At 44.7% G+C, this 23,963-nt stretch overlaps 2 protein-coding genes across 3 annotated transcripts in view; one reads left to right on the top strand and one right to left on the bottom strand.

Moving 5' to 3' along the window:
* Window positions 1-23,653, top strand: part of nudC (nuclear distribution C, dynein complex regulator) — a 53,665-nt gene extending 30,012 nt beyond the window's left edge. The window contains exons 5-7 of the mRNA XM_018020976.2: window positions 22,265-22,459; window positions 22,877-23,079; window positions 23,174-23,653. Coding sequence (XP_017876465.1) covers window positions 22,265-22,459; window positions 22,877-23,079; window positions 23,174-23,225 — 450 coding nt within the window. The 3' untranslated portion in view covers window positions 23,226-23,653. The remainder of the gene's footprint in view (window positions 1-22,264; window positions 22,460-22,876; window positions 23,080-23,173) is intronic.
* An 88-nt stretch (window positions 23,654-23,741) lies between these two features.
* The window catches only part of LOC108622910 (transmembrane protease serine 11A), a 17,982-nt gene continuing 17,760 nt past the window's right edge, over window positions 23,742-23,963 (bottom strand). The window contains exon 12 of one of the 2 annotated variants that reach the window (XM_026811894.1): window positions 23,742-23,911. Coding sequence is in view for 1 of the 2 variants with exons in the window: in XM_026811895.1 (XP_026667696.1) it covers window positions 23,954-23,963 (10 nt within the window). In the remaining variant the exon portion in view is untranslated. The other variant, XM_026811895.1, reaches the window with a different exon arrangement.

Below are 23,963 nucleotides of genomic sequence, written 5' to 3'. Positions count from 1 at the left end.
TGCCTGACTGTTACAATTTGAAAGAAAACGCGAAGAACGAGACTGGGTGTCGATTCGCCATTAACCACTCGCCAGCCTTGAATCGAGGAGGCTTCAAACGTGGGTTTTCGATGAACAGCAAGTGGAGACTCGCCCACGATGGCGGATGCGAGGAACGCATCGTTACCACCTTCGGATAATTAATTCAGCTTCTGTCCGTGGTCCTTGGCACAGAGACTGGTACAGCGAATTCCGAGACACGGAATGTGGATTTTTCGCGGTTACGAACGCGTGCAAGGGCAAGGCTTTTTTGCCCGGTATTCCCCAGCGGTGAGAGTGTCCGTTCCATCGAACTGGCCAGCTAAACAAAGAAGAGAAAACCGGCCCGGGACCAGCCCCCGGGGTGTGAGCCTCCTCTTCGAGACTCGAGGACGAAGGTGAACGCATCTCCCGGTCCTGGCGAGTCAGCGAAAAACAGGGATAACGGATGCAACAGAACAGGTGAACACAAAGAAGCTCCCAGACCGGCTTCGTCTGCTTTTTTCGCTGCACGAGGAAAATCGTTTGCTGTGACTGGAAAAAAATAGATGATTGTGTTCTATAAATAGCAATTCGACTCACTGCTGTTTTGCAGTTTACAATCTCAATTTGAAGATATCAGTTCGATATACATATGTATACATATGCATACATGTACAGTCTTAGAATTCAGTTCAAAAAGATGGAACCAATTGTAGTCCTCTTTAATTGAATCTTTCAACGTAACTAACTATTGGACTACTACCACGTTTCAATTATCTGATTGATACGAAGTTCTTAAATATGCTCGCCTTCGGACATTATTTAATTGACTCGTCACTTAGCACGATCTCTCTCCGTGTCGGCGATCCTCGACCGGAAAGCGAACAAGCCCGGAGTTGCTTTAAATCAATTATATGCGCTGCTTGCACGGCCATAACTCATTGCAACCGACCTTAATCTGAAAATACAAGATCAGGAAAAGTAATGAACGATCGGCGCGCTGCAACTGCGGGCCTTGTGCGTTCCACGCATTCTCGAATCTCCCGATGGGCCCTTCGACTTCTAAGAGTCAGTTTGAATATCGAAATCATAAGAAATCCCGCATAAACACGACTGCCTGGAGCCATTAAGCTCTGACAAAGAACTGGATCTTCTTTTATTGCGTGGCCGGCCTTCGGGATGAACAGAAAACCGGGGCAGTTCTTCCACGAACGTGGCTCTATCGCGCCATCGACAAGCGTACGATGGTACCATGCTGGAACTACCTTTCTTAATGTTCGCCTCTCGTGGGCGGGATAGAGCTTGTTCGAGAAATGGTTCTGGTTGCGTTAATCGACGCACGCGACCCGAACAATAACCGTTTGCCCCGAGGGCGAGGACGCCACCTCGAAACGAGGTTAATCGCAGGAAAGTGGTGTACCGTTTGTTCACCCACGACTTTACACGTCGTGTCCCGCCGCCGCGATGATGCGTATCATGATGCATTTCGCTCCAATTAAAGCTGGATTTATGCACTCTCGCGCGGTGGAACAAGACCGGCAGCGAGTGTCGTTTGATCATCTCGGAACGCTACTTGTTTTTCGGCACCGCACGGAGCGATAAATAAGCGCGATACAAGAATGGCTGGCCGTTTTCGAAAAGCATAATCGTTACACTTGAACGCGGAGGCCTCGATTAAAGTGTTCAACGGCGAACCCGGGTCGAGCTTAAATCACATTCGTTCCGTTTATCGCGATTTGCACTTAACCGCCAGTTCCGCGATCTTTCTCAACTCTTTAACTCGAGGGAGGATCGACTGGCCTGTGTCTCTTCCAACCTGCGTCATCGTTAAACGTAGGCGTGGCCACCGAAATAATATCTGTTGTCCTCGGAGAACTATAAAATCAAAAATCCGCGTATTTATTCGTCGTTTCATTCGTTAACTTCTGACTTGCGATTCTGTTAATTTTTCCTGTTGAAAAACACGGAACGAATCGATTCGTAGTCGATGCCAAACGTCACCGTAAATTCTACGTCGCGAGGACAAAGATCCCTAAAGGACAATGAATTATATTCATTATTATCTTTGAAGGATTCGATCGATTCTATGGGACTGGCAATTTGCACCGCGAATGTTAATCGAGACGCATCGATCGGATTATCGTATTCTCGCAGTGATTTTTACCATCGCCCACGGTTATTCCTCGATTCGGAGCCGCATTCCAGCTCTGACGTAACGAACCGCTCGATTTACATAATTTTAAGCGCGACCGTGGACCCGGCTTTTTCCTACGTTTCATTTGCATCGGTAGACGCACACTGGCGTTCCTGCTTCGCACTTCGTATGTCAACACGTTATATCATAAAATGAAACATCTAACCGACTTTCCAGGCTTATAATTTTCTAAGAACCATAAAATCTTTGAATTATGATGATGCGATTTAAAAAAGAAATGATCGGTCAGCGACGTTTTAATTGGAAAAGCCATCGTCCTTTAGCCGGCAGTGAAAAAGGCTATCGCGTAGCGGCATCCATCGGAGCAAAAGCGAGACGACCCGGTAAGAGAGAGAGAAATGGAAGAGAAGAAGAGAATCGATGAAGGACGGCGGGAGAGACGGTGGCATACCGTCGAAGGCTTCGTTGTTGCCCATCCCGGGGATTACGTACCTTGGTCGTAGACCTTACTCGAGGCGAGCTCTCCGCGGTTGCTAGTTGCATAACGCGCTCATTGCCGCGACGATTCACAATAAATGCGTCTTCGTGCGCATCCCACTTAAAGGTTACGGGATAATCTCCGTATTACTACTCGCGGCCACCTGAGACTCGAGGATTCAACTCCAATTTCCAACCCCGCGATTCTTATTGAATTTCTTGTACGAGTCGTTTGAGGCTCGAACCGATTCTACGAAAAATAGGATTTTAGCTACGTTTGGTAATCGATATTTTCGTAACTGACGTTGTCCGAAATCGAAAGTTGAAAGTGAAACGTTCATCAAATCAACAGGAAGGTTTTACAAATACGTGTGCCGACACGTTTATAAAATCAGCAAACTTTCTCCAAAGTTTCAAATTCCTTTTCTTCTATTGATTCTTTCCACGAGTTTTTCTATCCACGCATCGAAATCGTGGATCCCGAGTTCAATGGAAGTATCCATATCTGATACCCTTTGTTCATCAGCAATTACATTATTAAAAGCATTATACGGGATAAAATGGTCCGGAGGTTGGCGCGACCTTTTTTAGTTGACGTTTAATCAGCTTGACGTGAGATCATAATGACCTGCGCAGCGATTGCGCGACACAATGCGTCTAGACAAGAACAAAGTGACGATAGAAGCGAACAGCGAGCGAAGAGGAAAGTTTGCACCGCGTGAAACCGAGTCTGTTTGCCTAGCGGTGCCTCAGGCACGTCGCTAAAGAAAGAAAGGTAAAAGCGAAGTAAAAGTGGTGAGAAGTACTGAGGTGCGTCTTAACATCCGACGACATCGACCTTTCAAGTCTCGATGATTCTCATAACCGAGTGCACGTTCCTTGAAACGTGTCGAACAATGTTTAATTTCTTCGATCCCACCCTTGGAAAAGTATACGATACTGGTTAAAGTGTTTCTTTAAGAGATTCCAAGAACGTTTAACTTCGCCAGATATCTCGTATTGCAATATCGCTTTAAACATCGGAGACCATAATGTTTCCGATTTGAGAAATATTTCAAAAACCTTTTACCCGCCGCGGTACTTTACGAAACGTCGAGGGGATTTGTAACCATTAAGTAAAGAAAATATGAAACAATTTAAAACGTAGCATGAATTCGCGTCTATACTGTAGGTCACATTATTGTGCAATTAGAGTGAAACTAATGCCCATTGGTATCACTACATTTATCATTAGCGCTACCAAACTCATAAATCATACCGATTGTATGAGTAATGATTGCGCGATCGCAATTAATCCAACCCCAACGAGAGAGGATTGAAATTGTTGTCTCTATACGCCGCATTATTTACCAAATAAACAGCGGGGCCTTGGTCAACGCGCGACGAGTTATTCCGCGGATCGAACCGGTGAAGACAAACCGGTGGAAGATACGATCATATCTTTCCTTCTCTTTTCTGTAGTTCTCCGTTTCTTGCGAAATTCCAGTTTCCATCGCGTGGAGCAACGATTCCGTCGAGTGGAAACGAGACGGAGGTAACTAAACCAGTCACCGTTAATTGGTCCGTTAGCCGAGACACGTTATACTTCGTTGGAACGATTTGCATTCGTCCCTCCTTTGTATATCTCCCGAGCTAATTCGACCGGTAATCGTTGTGTAATCGCATGAATTTTTTTAAGAGACGTCGTTCCACGCATCTCGGCCCGCAATTTTTATGCCGGTTGTAACGACAAATTCGCGTAATGATCGGTGTAAAACTGACGGACGTATCTTTACGAGCGTATATCACGAAGGCAGTCGTTTATCTTTACGTAGGATCTGAAACGCCTTTATCGCGAAGAAACTGGATGAGAGAAAACGAGAGAGAAGGTTAATCGATGAACAATGCGAAACGTGCCTCAACGAAAAAGATGTTCTATCCATAAATTGATAGAAAAGTGTTTGCCACCTGAGACTAAATAACGACAATGGCGCGGCCACCCACGTGCCAGCCACCCAGTTTCCCTTCCAGCCGAGAACCGCTTTTTCTTTGACCAATTACGGCTCGAACGATAAATCTCGGTGGAAATAGGCATTTGCTACACAACTCGGTTCACGTCGTTTCGCAGCTGCACTTGCAAATATTTTTGTTACCTTCGTGGATTCTAATCAATTGTAAATTATTCGGACATTCGCCGACCGACTTTAAATGCTGCCAAGTGCAATTGCTGGGTAATCTGTTCATGGCATCTTGCCAAACGTGAGCAACGAGACTGAACGGTGACTTTTTATTAATTCGCGAGATGACGACAGAAATGTGTCTTTTGATCGAATAAGTATGAAAGAAAAATTCGATGGGACGAAAGTGCGACTACATGCGGAGCGAGTCGCGGGGCCGGGGATAAATCGGCTCCGTTTTCGAGGTAAAGTGTAGATATACGGGGACAGCATCGATACCTCTAATGATTAAGTGACTTTATTGCCTCATTAAGAAGTAACGCGGGTATTTATACGGTTGTACAGTATAAAACTGTTGCTCAACTCTCCGCGTTGGGAATAAGCCGTGTTCGCGCGGGAATACGCGATAAAACGATGAGCGCGACTGTTCTCAAAGCGGGCGCCTCGAATCGGCCCCCGCTTATGATTAATCGTCGCCTCGTTCGTTGTTCAACTTTCGTAAGCGCCGCCTCGGTTATTCTTTTTTCATCTTTCCCCTACCCTCGCGATAGTCAATAACCGAATTGAGAGGATAAACTCACGGCGAAGTGACTGCGCTTCGCGCAGAGGATTACTGCGACTGTTATAAGCTTGTGCAATTTGTCAAACGAGCAACAACCGAAAAGTTTAAGCTTGCTGGTCGATGGCGCTGGGCTGTATCGATGTCTCCTTATAAACACGAGCGGTTGCGTTTTACCGCATTATGCAACTATCGAATCCGTGGAAGTAGGCTGACCACGAAAACCAGAATCGCTTTTGTTGACACCGAGCCCGCTCGCGTTGTCGAAACATCGAAGTCACATTAAGACCCGGCTGTCACGTTAAAAGCTTCGAAATCCCATACGCCTACGTTTCAATTTGTCCACTGTTCGTGGCTAACTCGATGAACGTTCTACGACAAAAAAATTCTCCCATTGATTCCTCTAAACCACGACTCCGTGACGATCATTGCAGCAGAAGGAATTTGAATATGTAGACCATGTTCGCCACAAGACATTCAAAGTCTGAAACGTCGTAATGAATTTGCATCACAAATGTGCATGCTTCGCTATCCTGTTGATTAAATCGGAACAGGATTTTATTGACCAAGAAAAATGACACGTGTGTTCTTTGTTTATTGGAGTTTCGACCGGGTAGTCAGTTTTCCTGAGTCGCGTGATACGCGAAGATAAGACACGTGCCGATATTATTTCTCTATTCAAGGAAAGTAATTAGAATATGGATAGAGAGTGGAAAACGTTGCGACAGTTGTTCAACTGGTCTGAAAATGGAAGGGTGCCACACGCTGATGCCAAGGCTGAATTCCATTTCCATTGCACGCTTCTCCGGTTGGAACACCGCTGAATTAATACATTTGATTTGCGTCTAATGGCTGTCCGCTGTTAGGTAACGTCTCGAATATGATGCAGATTCCAAACGAGAGAACGTCTGAGAATTGTTCACTTTACTACAACCAACGCGCTACCATTCTTCCCGTAAAAGATAAGCGAAATTCGATTGAAAAAAAGATTTTTTTTGTTCGAATTGCGGGATAGAATTTTTGAAAGAGTGCAAAAGCAATTGTTCGCGACCGATATCCCGCGGCGGATTGGAACGGTGGTGAACAGAGCTGCGTGCGCGGCAGTTACCGCAGTCAACGAAGCGTGCACGCGACTTTTCCACAGTCGCTTTCATAATACGAGCGACTTCCGAAAGTGAATTGGCTTATCCGAAGTCAACCAGAGAAGGTTACGCATAATATAGTTACGCGTCCTTACTACTTACATACGAGCATACGTGCTGCCGATTGGTCTCGCACGCGCAACGATTTTTGAAACGCCTTCGAGCCCGAACACGTTCCGATGATTTCCAAGCTAAATTCTCTTATTACGGCAATAACGAAAGGTACATATATACGCAAATTCATTTTCGATTTCAAATAACAATTTGCCAACAAAAAAGTCTCAAATTTTCTGCCTCTGAAATTCGTGTCACGGTTACTTTGATACCCTTTCGATCTCGAAGCCCGCCCCGTGACTTCTCTCTTTCTCTCTGTCTCTCTCTCTCTGTTCCGATCGTTGAAGCATGACGAACTCGGTTACAACGTTTCCTTTGCCGATATTCAATTATGTAGACTTTCGATGTCTGACCAACACCGTTTGTATTTGCTTAAGGATGTATAGGCTATATACTTAAACAATGCTGGCATGTTGAACTTGTTATTATAGATTCCTATTACTATTAAAAATCTAAAATTATAGTGATTTCAAATTTTTCATAGGTAATAGTATCATCTACAACTTTTACTTGAAGCATTTCTTGATATTTTGAGAAAAAAACTTGCGTTTTTCTAAAGTACATAAACTTTTGGGATTAACTGTATAGCCAATACATCCTTAACACATCCCATAAGCGCTTACTAACTTGTTCCGCTATCTGAAACCTATATTAATTGCGATTTCGCACTTGTTTCATGCAACGTTTTTCACGCGTGTAGCAAGAGCGAAAATATTCGAGCTATACCACACTACTCTCATGCTAAGCGTTGCAGATGAACGGTTGGCGAAATAGCTCGTTAAGACTTTCCCGCTCGGGCAAGGGTAATTATAAGACCGCGCGAACCGGTAAAATTAACGAAAAAAATACCTCGTTTCCGCGTACACTGAAATCTCGAATAGTTTTGCAACGAGATTATTTATGACTGTTCGCTCCTTTGTCGTCGTAGCTGGTTTTTCAATTAGGAGTCTAGTAACAGATTCATTTTTAATTGAACCGAGTAGATGCGCGTGCTGGCACACGCGCTTTTGCAACAGGCAATTTACAAGCGTGGATCTCTATAAGCGGCAATTTCTCTCTTACCCCGCTTTTTTTGCCGTTGTCACGGTTGCTTAACGCTTCTAAACCGGAACGCGATTTGCCGACTTTTTGTCGATCGGTCTAATCCTTTTTTATAACCCTCTAATCGTTTCTCCATTGGATTTTGTTTCTCGATTCGATTTTTACATGGCCCATTTATTTGAGGAAAACCGATGACACGTAATGAATCGACGGCAATGTCTATTGACGCGCGCCGTTACGTGATTCGCATTGTTTCCGATTAAGTAAGTTTCACGGACGCGCGCCGCTACGTCACCACGAGTGATTGACCCAGGCGTATCCGCGGCGCATATTAGACGAGACATCGATATCTTACCGAGATGAATAATTTAATAAAAGATGAAATACAACTTGGAATAAACACGGCACTGGGTAGATGATAGAATATCACGACTCACCGACATCTTGACGACAAATCGTTCGACGAATACAGACCCTCGATCCTCAGTCGCGCGAGAGCGATCACGGAGGAGGGTCGCACTCACACCGGCCCAGCACAGTCTCCTTCGAAAACAGATTCCACGAAAGCGGGGAACAGGCTCTCCTCGCGAAGAGATCCACGTGAAACGAAACTGGATCGAAACTGTAACGGATCGCGAGAGAGCGGCCGATCAGCTGGCCGGTTAATCACTCGGAGTGGACACGTATGCGGGATTCGCCCGTAATTCGAAGACTGGTCATCGCGGTGACGACGCCGGGGTATTCAAAGATCGAAAACGGCGTCGCGTCCCGATGTCCCAGGGGGAGGGCACGAGAGGAGTGAAGCGGGGTCACGAAAGAGGGGATCAGGCCGAACCGGGCCCCCCCGCGATCACTTAACCAGAAGGTGGGACTCGGCCGTACCCTCTTTCAACGAGAAGTAGGGGATTCGTGAGGACCCAACAGAAGAGAAGAGACGGGCAAAGTGAATCCGAACGTGCGCGCGCGGTGGGCAAGAAGCGCGCATTCTTGTGTGTCAGCAATAGTTATGGACCCCCGGCAACCTTGTCCCAGTAGCGTTTGGTGCTCGCCCATCCGCGAGGCGTAGGAGAACTCACGAGAAAACGAGTAAACAGATCGGAGGGAGGAGATCCTCCCCCGCGTTCGTCGGTTACGATTACTTGCTATCTAGTTTACAAATTTTATAATCTTATCGCTGTACAGCTTCCCCAAAGAGAAAAGGTTATTTTCGCCAGACCCGTTATCTGGGTCATGGATTTTGGTGTGTTCGAGAGAAGATGCGTTGTTATTGCTCACCCGATGCCCCTCACCTTTTTTATTCGACGAACCGAGCGGGGGATGTTTGTAGCGCTAACAACATGAATACCTTTTTGTATACGACCAATGAATATTGAAGGGTTTCTAGGGAAATCGAATTATACAAAGCTACGATAGAAAACGCAAACAAGGAGAAGTAATGTGGGTCAGGGTCGATCAAAAGGATTGTTTTGTTGACCTAGACCGAACCTCTGCCCTTTTGTCGCAGGCACATGACTCGATTTCGATGACGGAACACGCACTCGACAGGCCGACTGTCTGTCAGCCGGATTAACGCGGCATGATTTATGAGGCTGTTGAGAACGCGCGTTCGGGTGTTTCCTGGTGGATCCTCTCCCCTCCTGAAGAGGTCGTATCGCTTCCCAAGAAAGACATTGTTCTCATTTAAAGTGCAAATTGCTTTTCCACGATTTAATTCTGGTATAATATCGCAAATGCTTTTCTGAAAGTCGCTTCCTTTCAAATTTTGTTTGTGTGTCAGGGACGCTCCACTGTTCTAGTCGGAACACGTCGTAGCCCTTTTTGATAACGAGCCCATAAAACGTCGGTTTCTTACCAATTACGTTTCCACGCGATTCGCGTTTTTGCCACGGACACGCAACCCTTCGGGTTATTGCTTCGTCTGATTGGCCGGGTCGAGCTTCCTATCCCGTGAAATTACCACCTTGAGTAGCTCACTCCCCACAGCTTATGACTTTTTATTTCTTTCTACTTAAAACTCAACCGAGATACACAAATAACCAATTATCATTGAAGCTTATTGCTTCACGCTGTATAGAATGGCATAATGAGATTTCAGTCCGTTCCGATTCTTCCCATTCGCAAACGTTGTACACAGCTTTCGTTTCACGAAAATCGATAACGCCTACGAGATCCGAGATTTGACCATTTTAATCGGACAAGATCGTAATCTCCGAACTTCGAGAACGGGCCCAAAACCCGATTTCGATAGGCCGTTTCAACAGGCGTCGCGATAGGCATCGATCTTGATTATCGCGACACGTCGAGTTGTATACACGAGCTTGTCCTCGAGGTTTCCTCGACTCGATCAAGAAATCGCGCTACGCTCCGAATTCGGCGTTTCCTCGCGCAATAACGAATCGCCGCTCCAGAAACGGCCGCGCGTCAATCTGCTCTCACGTATGCACGCGCTGCATTGGCTTGATCGACAGGAGAGACACTGTAATTGAGTTTTCACAGCGCGATCGATACTAATTTGTACGTGCGAGATTTATGTGGCTGCGAATCATGCTCGCGCAATTCAGTCACAGATTTGTCTTTCGGGCCGTCTAGAAAATATATCGCATCGATCAAACGATCGTATTCTCGTATGAACCAGCTCATTCCATCTTTTATTTGATGCGACCGTTGCATGTTTTGCAAGCTCTGTCAATCTTCGCTTGTCCACTTAACGAGAGAGAACACCCACGGTCTCAGTTTCGCCGGCCGTGGGTACCGAAACAACAACTGTCACCCAGAAATCTCATAAACCTGGCGTATGATTAAGCGAGGCGAGAGGCCAAGGGTGTCGGTTCCTTTTTTCTCGTTCGCTAATTGTTCCGCACGAAATTGCCTCGAAACGAAGAAACCCTCCCCCGCCCCGGTGCAACCCCGTGAACGCGTTTCGCAATACGTTTCGTAATAATCAATTGCTCGGTGCCTGTCAGACCGTTGCCTTCGCCCGGGAATTATCGTTCGCGCGTGGCGTTTTACGTTATTTAAGACTATATAATTTAATAAAGCCTCAAGATCCTCGCGGACCCCTGGGATCCGAGCCGCGTTCCACGCGAGTTCACGATTATTATATTGCGAAGGCCTTTTAACGGACCTTTTAGCGTGAAATTATTCTTACGGGTCCTTGATATTATCGTTCGTTCTGTACCCTTGCTCGTGTTCTGAAAAATCTCGGTTACGGGTGTGGGACGCATTGTACTTGAACAAGTGAAATAATGATCGTGATTACGTAAATCGGCACAGGGAATCTAAAGGGTGGATCTAAATCTGAAATCTATTTTAAGCGTTCATCTCAAAATTCCAAAACAGGATTCGTCCTAAAAATACCTGCCTCTTTCTAACTATTTATCTTGCATTCTTCACAAGTCTAAAATTTAGCTGATGGTCGTTACCACTAAACCTACTTTGCATATTACATCGGTCGCGCGACGCGGCGTCGTCGTTCCTTTGTAGTACATCAATCTCCCTGGCTATTCGCCGCGAGCCTAATTCAATCAATTTTGCAATTTTGGCGCCACTCGCTGGGCCAATGTCGGTCAAACGAATTCTTCGTCTACCTCGTAATCTCATTATGCAGTTAAGTGCTCTAAGCAACCTCTCACGCAAACGTGAATCACCCGTGACAAAGGAAATCCCTTCAGTTTCAATGTCACTTAATCACTTCCAGAAAATCTGTTCCTCTTGACCCACTGGTCGGCCTCTCCTCGTCACGATTAGAACTAAAAGAATTCTAATTGATCTACTAAAAATTCTAGTCCACGCCTTGGCGACACCTCGAATCCATCCGACAATCTAGCTTCGTGTGGTCGCATACACTTCAGTCAATTTGCTGATGAATTATCAGTAATATTTCGTCAGAGATTTTTCTTCGGCCTTTTGGCATTTAAACTTCGGTTACGTAACAATTACGACCGCCACAGCGGATGATAAAAAAAAAAAAACTATTGTAAGAGGAGACGCGGGGGCGGTAATGGATCATCGCGGTGGCATTGGGTTCGGATTTTCCGTATGCAAGTCGCGTGCTACTGGGCCCGAACAACCTACGTCTCTCCTTCTCTGTCCAACTCTGCTTCTTTCTGCCTCTTTCTCTCGTCGCATCTACGCGATCGAAATACGAAGGCGTCAAAAACGACTGGTTCTGGCTTAGTGAGTACGTGGCCGAGAACGAGCATCCGCCAATTGCGAAATGCAGGAATTCGAAGGAGCATTCCCGATAAGGTCGCCCGATCCCGGGGTCACCGTGCTATTCTGCTGTTATCTCGCTTGGAACCAGTGAAACGATTAATGCGATAATAGCACTTTCCCGATTAATGTAATATAATCTGGGATCGAATACCTCTGGAAATCAATATTACTATATTGACAAAAATTTTGTTGTCACATTCTCGTGATTAAAGTGACAGCAAACACCCGATATTTAAGGTTTCCCAAATTATTGAGAGCTACAGATCAGTTAAACTCTTATTGATTCAAGATATGCGTTTATAAAATCTCTCTGCCTCTTTGCCATTAAATCGTAGGAAAGTTTGTATCGCGAAATGACATTAAGAATATTACTAACAACGATTAATGAAAGATAGAACTGGAAGGCATAAGAAGCGTTTTAGTGTTGCGATTATTAATGCCGTCACTTCTCGAGATGATTATACATCAATCGTTTACCCAAGCTGTGACCGATCCACTTAGGATTTCTAATCTCGTCTTGCAAAACGTTGCAAATGGGTTAACCCGTGACGTCGGGGTCAACTGAATTACTTTTGACAATGACTTCGTGACTGTTTTAAACGGAGACACCTTGAAGAAGAGGGAACGAGAGGTACTTCTGGTGTTGCACCACGAGGAAGTTTTTGAGCGTTCCCTTCAGAAATTCGTGTGGGCTCGTCCGGTTAGTTACGAAACGGTGGAATAGGAAGGACAGTAAAGCAAGGTTACCTTGGTAATCAACGTGCAATTAGACTGTGCACTCGATGGTTTCGACACCGGCTTTTGCAACAACTTGAACGTGCTCCTACTATCTCGTGAAATTGAATTCTACAATACGTATAGTTCAGGAAAGTAGACAGGCGAGACAAACTCGGTCATTTGTAGATATCCTTGGATTTTTATGAAAATGAAAGTCTAAATAATTGTAATTAAGTGGCGGATATCTTTCAAACGGAATACTAGATATAATCGCGACCTATCGTTAACACGTTTCTTAACACCGTGCAATAAAATTGTCTAATTGAAAGAAATTATAATTTTGCAATTGTTTTTCTATTACTGAGGATCGTCGCGATCTTGAGAAACGTGGAAGGAGTGCGCGACAAGCGTAATTGCAACATAATGTATCTTGTAATAAAAATTATCTAATCATCAGCGCGTCGATGTTTGCGCAACGATTACAGAAATGGCAATTTTGTTTCGCATTTGCAGCCTTCCTTCGGACAGCCTTCTTACCCCAGCCGAGAAACTTGCCACTCGAGGAGATTCTTGAAGTTCACTGTTCTTAATGCGCCTACGGTTAATTAAACGAGTCGAAACGTTTGATATTTCCTCCGTCGCTGTCAATTCAACATATACAACATTATAATCACTCGTTCCGCCTTTGTATAAAATAGTAAATCCTTGCACGCTATTAGCACCTTTAAGATCGTAAACTACTCGGTAACGTCATCAAATAGTCTAAGCGAATGACATCAAGCTACCCGGATAAAGTTTTTCTTTATAAAAAAAAAAACGACCGAGGGGCTCAGAGGCGTACATCGTCCAGGATTCACCGGGTGTCACTTGCCACCGCTTCGCATAGCCTTGTAACATATACGCAAATAACCCAATAAATCTCGGTATAGGCTCATCCTTCGCGATCCTTGACACCGACGACGATGTAGTGTCACCGTGTACGCGCGTACGCGCGCGCATCCTCGTCTAGAACGAGCGAAGCCGGATCAAACTCGCGTTGTTTCCCAACGTAGGTGACGAGCTTCGTGTCTCGCGCATCCTCGTACACTTAATGATCCTCAGGTGTTACTGACCCAGGTGTGCCTCCGTGATACCACGGTTCCTCGTTAGGTTTTGGTATCAAGAGAAATTGTACGGTTGCCAGGAATTTTTGATCGATCCGAGACTCACGGGATTTATTTTCTCACGGGTTCCGAACGATTTTTGAATATTGCCGACAGGAGCTATGAAGAAATTGATAGAACGGAGGCTCGGGTTAAAAGGAGAAGCGGCGGGAAGATAGCATCTATGAATCATGGGTTGCAAAATTAGGTGAATTGTCTGCGGAGGTGAGAAACGCGTGCGTATACTCAGGCTCTTGACTTCTGGCCTTATACGCTGTGTGGCAATCGTCTCCTCGAATAAATTCACATCGCTTCAAACTCGGACGCGAATAAATTGACGATAAAAATATTGATAGTGAACTCAATCCGTATCGGTGTCCCGAAATAGGGGAAAGATATATCTAGCTTACAACTGGTTCGACCGGGGTTTTAATCCGCGAGGCGAGATATTACTTGGGCGGTGTGCGGTTTCCGGATGGATAAAGTAATTGTAACGATTTCGGTTGTGAAACGTGTGTGTGAAAGGCCGAGCCGGCTCGATCTCCGTTCGATTATTTGCAATATCCATCAAGTATTCTCATAAATCTCTTTGCTACGATATGCAGCTTATAATTTAACTTATAAAATGTAATATACGAACTTTTTATCCATTTTAGTTGTGAACCTTTCAGTGTTTATATATCTTCGCAATGATCTTACTGATTGGCGAGTCATCTCACTGCAGATCAAAACGCTTGATAGTCATTGACCTGGATCAACACCGCGTTTCCCAATCGCATTGATTCTAACGATAATCGACTCAACTTTGCCACAGGTTCGCATAAACGGGTCGATCGACGCTTGTTAATAACTGGAATCAATCGATCGTAGCTCGTGTGAATGCATCGTGGATGATTATTACGATAATAATATAAAGATCGCCGATGTCAATAGTTAAATAGCCGATGCGTCGGCGAGTCTGGCGCAACAATCAAACAGCAGCCGATGACGGCGGCAGAGTAGAACCGTTTGAAGGGACATGAAATTGCTTTTAAGTAGCTGCTGGACGACGGAATCGTTTTGTTGTATCGAACCTTGCGAAATCCGTTAGAGAACTGAATTCTCTCTTCATACACTTTGATATAATCTACTGATGCAATGTACAAGTGGATAGATAGATCTCGACTTTCCTTTGCATGGAGAATTCTAATCAGATATAATATAATGCAAGTATGAACTGTCATAAATTTAAAAAAAGTACTACCAAATTCAGAGATATCTCATGAAATATTTATAGAATTTCTGAATTCCAAAGGAAGGTTTCCACAGAGCACGATTACCGATTTCAATCGTGTTGCCTTAAAGGTGCATAAAATGCTTGAAGACAGGCCTCCCTTGAAGTCGATCGATGCATCCCAGTTACGTAGAGTAATCGCGTCGATCCCCCAACAAATCACTTAGGTTCCCAGTAACGGCGGAGAATTATTATGTATTTAATTACGACGGGTCGCGCGTAACAGTGATATTTCACCGCGTCCAGTCGACGGCGCCGCGATTAAAGTCTATCTAAAAATTTATCGTGCACGCGTACGCGTTTCCATGCGCATTCGTGTCAAGGAACGCCAGGCAAAATTGCAACGATGAGTGCACCGCGCCTTTGCATATAACAAATCCTGGAAACAATGAAGTCAAAGAAATCGGTCCTAATATTTATGAAGAAACGAAAGTAGCAACAGGTGTAATAAGTTGCGCAAACTTTCATGGTTAAATTGTTAGGCCCGCATGAACGCGAGTTTTCTGTGCGATTATATGTTGCATACGATCTGAGCGTCGACACGAAACGTCTAATAGCTTATTGGATAACTAAATTATAGAGAGGGTAAGCAATGCTCCATCCATTTAAGTGCTCCAGTTTAGATCAGTTCATTGATCACTCAGATTCGTCGTACTATGGGCATTGATGGGAGAGGGTAGATTTAAGTGGAGGACACGGTGTACCCTTAATCGTTCGTTTTCATTTAAACAGCCACAACGGATTCCCCCGATTTCGTCCTGTTCCACCTCTCGATTTCACTTTTGGCGGACGCTCTTCGTCCCGCTCGTCGCGCGCAATGGTTGCGCAACTGCCCTGTTCTGTGCGGTTCGCGCGTTCGCGTCCGTGCGCGCGCGGTTGCGACCCAATAAGTGTAACAGCCACTGGCGTAAACTTTGTGCCAACGATTTTCCCCTCTCCTCTTTCGTGTCATAAAAGATCGTCTCATTCTCCTTTTTATCTCCGATTGCTTTTGTTGGATGGCAGATCGCTTTGATAATGGTAGAGCCTGTATGAATTTAATTGCACCGAGTCGCAATCCCGAGTCATTTCGAATGCAATTTTCACGCGTGTTCAAGTATGATTAATTATTCAATGAGACTAGATAAACCCCTAGTATGGCGCAAAGGGTCATGGAATGTCTGCCATAACGAATCCGCGACGCAGATGGTCGAAACGCATCAGCCTCGAGAGTCCTCGCGAAATTACGCGGGATTACAAAACGCGTTGCACTTTCTCGAACAGATGCAGGCGCCGTGCGCGCGCGCGTTCATTGTTTGAACCGGCTGCGTGTACACCTTTGCAAACGCGACGAGTTCTCAAGTAGTCGACCACGCAAGAACAATTTCATCAGTTTGTGTTTCTCCTTCAAATATTGATTTTACGATTGTTATTTGTTTAAGTAGTTCATCATGATTCGAGTTCTTTGAAAATCCAGATTCCATAGGAAGTCGAGGATCTATAAATTCTTGATTCGCATAAATTTGCAGGCGCCACCGAATTCCGACGATCGACGACCATGACGTCAGTCTGTTTTCGAATTCTTTTTTCCTGTTGTCATTCTTCTGCCTTTTTTTTATCCCTCATTTCGATCGCAGAAATGTTACGCCACTGGCGTCGAGGTGGCGATGCGAAACCCACGGTGGGGCACGAGGACGCGAAAAAGTTCGCGGTGAGTAAAAAGCAGCGGCGAGAGAAGAGGCGAGAGGAAAAGGGGCGAACGGAGGCAAGGCCGTTCTTTGACCCGAAACGTGGTCTGCTCGGCGCCAATTTTTCGGGAGGAACCGGTCCTCCCGGGACCCCTGGAATTTTTGCCGGCCGCGACCAACCGCGCCGCTACCACAACACCTGTCCTCCCCGCTAATATATCGTCCGGCTATAAAGTTTCCATCGATTAACGTCAAACGTTGCAACCGCGACCTCGTCGACGATCGTCGATCACCGAATAATTTCGATCCTATACGAAAAAGAGGAATCTCCCCGTGTTTTCATACCGATCACAGATTTTACGACGACTAGGACGATACGACGTTCCGATGGCCTCTTCTCTGACTCCCGCCGTATTTATTAGTTCTCCAGACCGGATTCACGTTTGCGATTTTCATATTATATTATGAAACGAATTTACATTAAGATCAACACCGAAACCAAACCTAACGAGCTTTCCATCATTGCTTAATCGCTCACACGGACCGATTAACGAACTCACAATATGCGATATCGGTAATCTTATTAGATTTTTATCATCAACAGTTTCGGTAGTGAACGTAGAAATCACAAGTTAAACCGAATACTGTCGCCTTGTGTAAGTCTCTCGTACATACCTCGTCCCTTTTCTGTACACGTGCATTCATAGAACCTGTGTTCACCTGTGCACCGCACCTGTGTGCTGGCTGATTGATCTTCTCTGCCCTCCGTTTTACGTTCCCTACCGCCAGTGAGAAATAACGTCGAAGAGGAAAACATGAGTGACCGATGAAATTAATAAGCATTCATATTTAAGATTAGGTTCTTACCTATTCATTAGTATCTCTCATAAACATATAAGATAAAAATTCACGCTGTACGATTGCGTTTCTATTTTTGCCATGGAACTTACAAGATTTAATAACTTCGTCTGTAGATACGAGGCTTGATAATGGTTCATGCGATTTCAATGAAAAATTCATTCGTTATATCGCCGCGGCAATAAAGTTATTACAATCGTGAGCAACGAAGTGGAACAACGCGTTGCACGTGGCAGTGCAAACGTTGGATGCACCGGCTCGATAAATTTTAATGCGACTGCATCCCACCGTTCGGGATCACTCGGTCGCCTTGAATGGTATGGGATCTAACGATCGAATCGATAAAAAATGATCAACACCCGAGATAACCGTCCGTCATCTCTTTCTTTGCGATTTTCTTTCGACCCCGCGTTACATCGTTGCTAGCGGTGAACGCAGCGAAGAATGAAAAGTATCGGCGATCAGAGTCTCGTCATGTTGGCTCGAGTAGTCTACGTCGGTGTAACGATCCAATTAACGGCGGTCGTTTTTGTCGTCGGCTGCGATTTGTTCGATCGCGACAACCACTTATTGTGATTTATTCGCGTGTTAAGTAATCGCACGCTGAGAGGAAGAAAATCGTCCTTGCGGATCAAAGGTTGCTCGCAAAAGATCTCGCGAAAAGTTTTATGAAAAGATCGAAAGTCCTCTTCTTTCTTATAAATAAGAAAGTGCGTGGCAATTAATTCAGTCGGTTCTTCTCAAGGATTATCAAGGATAGAATAATTAATCTTGTTTAGAGTCAATGTTACCCGGTAGACATTTTCAGCACATCAATGATAATGTTGAACACAATGAGCTTTGCCATTAATAATATCAAGTTTATGAATATTTTTTTATGTTAATAGGATACCAGTGAGTTGGCATTTTTTTAATCCAGTAACACTTGACCCAATTCGTTTAGCAAAAAACTGTTACGAGAAAGGTTGTTTACGCGATCTTGATCGAAAACGAGATAGATATGAATATGCATATAATAACAATCGTATAGCTCGAACAGGTGTTACTGTGTCAATGTCTTTTTAACGTATCTAAATCGTAGTACTAAGCATTGACCGTGTACCTGAGTCATGAATATTAAACCTACACCATCAACCTTGGTTCCACCTAATCGATGCACGCCTAACTTTGAACACCTACGATCACGCTCAATAAAACGTATTCTAATCCTGACACGGCAAATACTTTATACCAGAAGCTGGTGAATAATACTTTTCTATCGGAGCCACAGTATCATCGTCCGATGCTCGTAAACTGTCCCGTGTCACGATCATCGTGCTTTTTCGCACGTTATTCAGCGGCAGTGAGTAACGAGCGAGCTATTCGATTGCGTAACGCGGCTGCGAGAGTGCGTATGATTATCAAGGTTTCCGGCGAAGACGCCAAACAAATCGGTTCCCGACGATACAACCTTCGGGGGCCGTTGAACGAATCTACGACGAAAGTTTTGCCGATCCGTTGCGTGACTTCCAGCAGAGTTGCTCGAAGCCTGCAGTCGATGACTAATTACGTGACACATCTTCATACGTGCAAGTGGAATCATACACCCCGATGTTTTCAACAAGTAATAGTCGAATTTACTTCGAGTAAACTTCGAACATCCAAATTGAACGTTTTCAATAAATTCAAAAAGGGTTAGTTGGTTTCTGCACAAACGGAGTAGAAAGCGAATGTAGCGTAGCTGCTGGAACAAAGTTATCGGACAGTCAATAGACCAGAGAAAGTTGCTTATTCAATGAATCTGTTCACCGGTGGACAGAGTATTCATGTTGTAACGCGTGTTTGTCTTGTTACGACGGAAACCACAGGTATGAACGAACACCACATGTCTGGACGCAGGAAACAAATTCCTGCGAGAAACTCGTATCATAGCCATCGTACGGCTGAACATGTTTCATTTCTCGTTTGACATTTGAAAAAATCTGAGTAGACAGATCGCTGTTTCTCAAACAGAATTTATCGAATTAACATTTATCGCAAGTCTTCGGTAATATTCCTAATTTCTCTATCGAAATGTCTAATATGAATTGTTTACGAACGTTCTCATATCGTGTAATTTCGTCAGCGTAATCGCTCTCCTGTTCTTTCAAATTCAAGGCTACGTTTCAGAACTCTGACTCGTTGCCCCCTTAATTGTTTTCGCCGCAGAAGGCATTTCATTGTTCCACACGTCTGTCCGTCTGTCCGAACATCGTTTCCCTCGCTGATTCACGAATCAGATTACGTCTCTCCGGATTGCGTCTTCCCATCCAATTGTTGCACCGTTCGTGTTGCAATCCCTTTCGATTCTCCTACTATTCAAAAATCCCATGACAATTTTTTGACTAGAAAATAATCTTGAGAATCCCCCTTGAGGGCTACCCTAGCGCAGCGAGTCGTTATTGAACCGACCGCCGACACGACGTTTACGCAACGCTAGAACAATTTCTGTATCGCAATCCGGAGGATGATACAAGTTCGAAAAAACGCGAAGTACAAACGGCTAATGGGCACAAGGAGGGAGCGTCCATTGAAAATTACCGAGTTCTCTGCCCGGGTTGCAAATCGTTGCGATCGTTTCCGAGCGAGCGATAACCGTGGATAATGACGCGTGCTCGAATACGTAGCCGTGGATAATAAAAAGGGGAAGATTTCGCAAGAATACGTCGCAGATGACTCGGCTGGAAACCGATTCGTTTAATGGCGCCGCATGATACGATTAAACGATGTTCAGAGAAAATTGATGCTGCGCTAATTGAGCGATCCGTGTCTCGAAAGGTGTTCCACGTAATCTTCACTATTATCGCAAAAGATTAATCGAGCTTTCCGAACTTAATTATTGCACGAGGTTTTGAAATGTTAGGATTTTCGAGTGTATCTCACGCCGTGGGAAACGTGCTTGTGCTCACGTACATCCCTTTAGCGCTCAAAACATAACCAAGGCTGCGTTACTTTCGATTCTCGCGAAGGATAAAGCTAATTCGTGACTCAACGACTTTGCGACGAGGCTTAAAAACTGGAGCTGTTCGATTCTCTGTTAATTTCTCCATAAAACAAGCTCTCTGGCGTAATCGTAGTGTTCGAATCGTAAAATCCAGTTGCTGACCGCGCCAAAGATGTGGCCGATATTAAATGACCAAAATGAGCGTATAAAAATACGCGCTTACGCGACTGTTGCGCGTATACGTACAGAAATTCGTTGTGCTATGACGGGGAATCGGTAAAAATGCCAACAAATTAATTAGGGAAAGATACCGCCGAACTTTAAGCAACGTGCTCTTTATGCTTGAAATTGAGAACCGCATAAAAAGCGAGGTAACGATCGCGCGTCCCCTTAAAGTTGCTTATCAGCCTCGTAAAAGCTAAGGACCGGTTCGTGATCGGTCTTCATCCTCCTCCGTCCGAACTTTCCGCGTCACAGTCTGGTTAACAGTCGTCTCGGTCGGATCTTAGGATAATCCTCGGCATTCTGCTCGTTCGTCGTCGCCGTCGCCGCGATGAATGGTATTCCACTTTGTTAACGCACAGCAAAGTCGGTAGCCATGATCCGTTTCCACGCACCGGTGCGCTCAGATGCGCTCGGCGTCGTCGCCCCTCGTCACGCTGGGGAACCGAGGAGCGCGCCGCGAGGATGACGGCTTAGACGATCATCATCAAGATGATCCCACAATGCGTAATCCTCGTTCGTTCGATTCTTTTTTTCCTCTCCTCGTGTACGGGACGTATCGCGAGTGTTGCGACACGCGACACGCTCGATGGATCATGTAGGATTTCGGAACTCGATGGATTTTAATTGTTCCTGACGATGCTTGATGATTCCGAGGACGTCCCACATCGTCGATTCTCACGTTTATGCAGATTTCATTTAGACTTTTGTCATCTTCGTTTCAGAATCCCAAAGGGTGCCACGATTGAATAATAACAGCCAGCATATGTGTACATAGGGACGTGGCTAGGTTTTTTCAAGTAGCCATGTAGATTAATTCAGCTCATTACCGAAGTACAAAACCGTGTGATTTCGTATTCAGATTTCATTCACAGCAGTTTCCTTTCGTAACTGTGCTTCTTGCGACTAACGCCACTTTCCATCTATTACGCTTATCTGAAGACAATATGGGGACTGATCAATATGAAAGAATCAATCAGTTCCCATAACGCTCGATGCACAATCGAATCTCAGACGATCGTGCCCCGGCTCGTTGATCATTACCGATCCTTTATCGAGGAATGGTTAGCCATTATCGCAACCGTTGTCCGTGACAAAAGAGCTAAATTCGAAGCGTGCGGTAATAAGCGGGAATTAGAGATACGAACTTTCGTTTGCGAAACGAGCTCCTTGGACGATTATCGATCCTTTAGGTAAAAAGGACTCCTGAATCCTACTTCGGCATTTAATTTCATCTGAATATCAACAGCCCTGAGACGTGATTAAATAATTGTTCGTAATGGCACAAAGGCTTTTGCTTCTAAATTGTCCAAGGTTGTGTCGCTGTACTCCCGAAATCCAAGGACGCTGCAAAATGGATCACGATGATCCGCAGATAGTAATCACGAGAAGGTTTAAAGGGGTAGTCGTGCGGAACAGTATTGTACGTTATTGTTACTGCAATCGCTATTTATGTTCCTTTTAATTTATTTAGAAGGGATCACAATGAGACTTTTGTGTTGCGCAATGAAGATGTCATTGTTGAAGACGGTCATCGAACAAGTCGATCGCTGTTTGATTCCAGATCAAAGTGCCCTTGAAAGTGAGCTTCTCGGCCAGGCCCAGGGACGTGACGGTGAACATTACGAAGAAGCATCTGACCTGCGGCATCAAGGGTCAACCGCCGATCATCGACGGCGACTTCCCGCACGAGGTTAAGATCGAGGAATCGACCTGGGTGATCGAGGACGGGAAACTGTTGCTGATCAACTTGGAGAAGGTAAGTGACGCGAATAAAAATCCCGATTCCTGGACCTCCCATGCTTGTCGAACCGAGGATTATTTCAACCTATCGTATCGACTAGTACGTTTCTCTTGTCGAATTCCTTAAGAGTTTATTGTTGCTTGACGTGGCCCTGAATGATTCGAATAGCAAAGTTTTACGAAGGCTGAATGGTGTTTCGACAACTGGTTGTTTGATATTTCGTTGACAGGATTTTCTGCCAGATAATCATTCGATTGTGACTGCTCTTTCGTTGATCTCGCATTTTTTCACTTGGACATTTGTCATTCTCAATATCTTTGATTCCTTTTGCTGCCTCCATTGATTTTTAATTTCCAATGTTCATTCGCATATGAACAAGTAGGTATAGGTTTAGCGGGTCGAGATGACCCATGAACGGCACTGTTTTCTCAGGTGAACAAAATGCAATGGTGGGCACACGTAGTGACCTCCGACCCGGAGATAAGTACGAAGAAAGTGAACCCGGAGCCGAGCAAACTCTCCGATCTCGACGGTGAGACCAGAGGCCTCGTGGAGAAGATGATGTACGACCAGAGGCAAAAGGAGTTGGGCTTACCGACTTCCGACGAACAGAAGAAGCAGGACGTGATCAAAAAGTATGAAATCGGAGGAGCTGCGAGAATCGTGCGAGGAGATCTGACAGGAGCCATATTTTAACGTCACGAATTTGTTGTCGTTCTGTTTTTACAGATTCATGGAACAGCATCCAGAGATGGACTTCTCCAAGTGCAAGTTCAACTGAAGCTGATGTGGGACTGATAACACGGATGCAAAATGAAATTTTGTTCGGCTGTGACCACAACGTCGATTTCACACGAACGATGTGTCATGAAAATAAAATTTACACGAAGATGAATCGTTCGCGTGAAATCGCGTTGATTGTGCCCACAGCCTTAAATGTCTGTGACGTCTCGACGTTCTCTGCACCTGCCTTCGCGAAACGCGTTCGTTGCCAGTTTCACCTAGCCTCAAAGGTGGCACCACGATCCAAGCCATAGATCGTGATCGCGATCGACAGAAATCTTGCTTTTCTATGTCCCCGTTTCCTTTCCATTTTTTCTTCGATTCCGGAAGCAGGTACGTCGTCGAGTTGCACAAAATATAAATATTATATATATATAGACATATATATATATATTATGATTTTTTCACATTATGTTTCACAAATTAAATAAAAAATACACAGAAGAAGAAGAACGTGTCTCCGATAAAAATTTGAAGAGTACTATTAGAACAAGATATGTATTTTTCAAATTTTGTATTGCACGCTAGTTTGTTGTTTCAAATTTTTCGACATTCTCCTTTTTTTAGCACTATACAAAAAATAATGGTGTGTTGCGAAAAGTGTAATAGTAAATGACACTGGATGGCAGTTAGAATGATCGTTCCGTCACTGCAATCATACATTAAATTTACATGAACGTCGTCCTCACATTGATACACGATCACGCAGGTGTTCATAAAAAATTCTCAGTTGAAC

Source organism: Ceratina calcarata, unplaced genomic scaffold (genome assembly GCF_001652005.2).
Source record: "Ceratina calcarata isolate Rehan_Ccalc_2016 unplaced genomic scaffold, ASM165200v1 scaffold25, whole genome shotgun sequence".
Taxonomy (NCBI): Eukaryota; Metazoa; Arthropoda; class Insecta; order Hymenoptera; family Apidae; genus Ceratina; species Ceratina calcarata.
The sequence above is the reverse complement of the archived record's forward strand: the minus strand, read 5'-3'. Positions and strand labels throughout refer to the sequence as shown.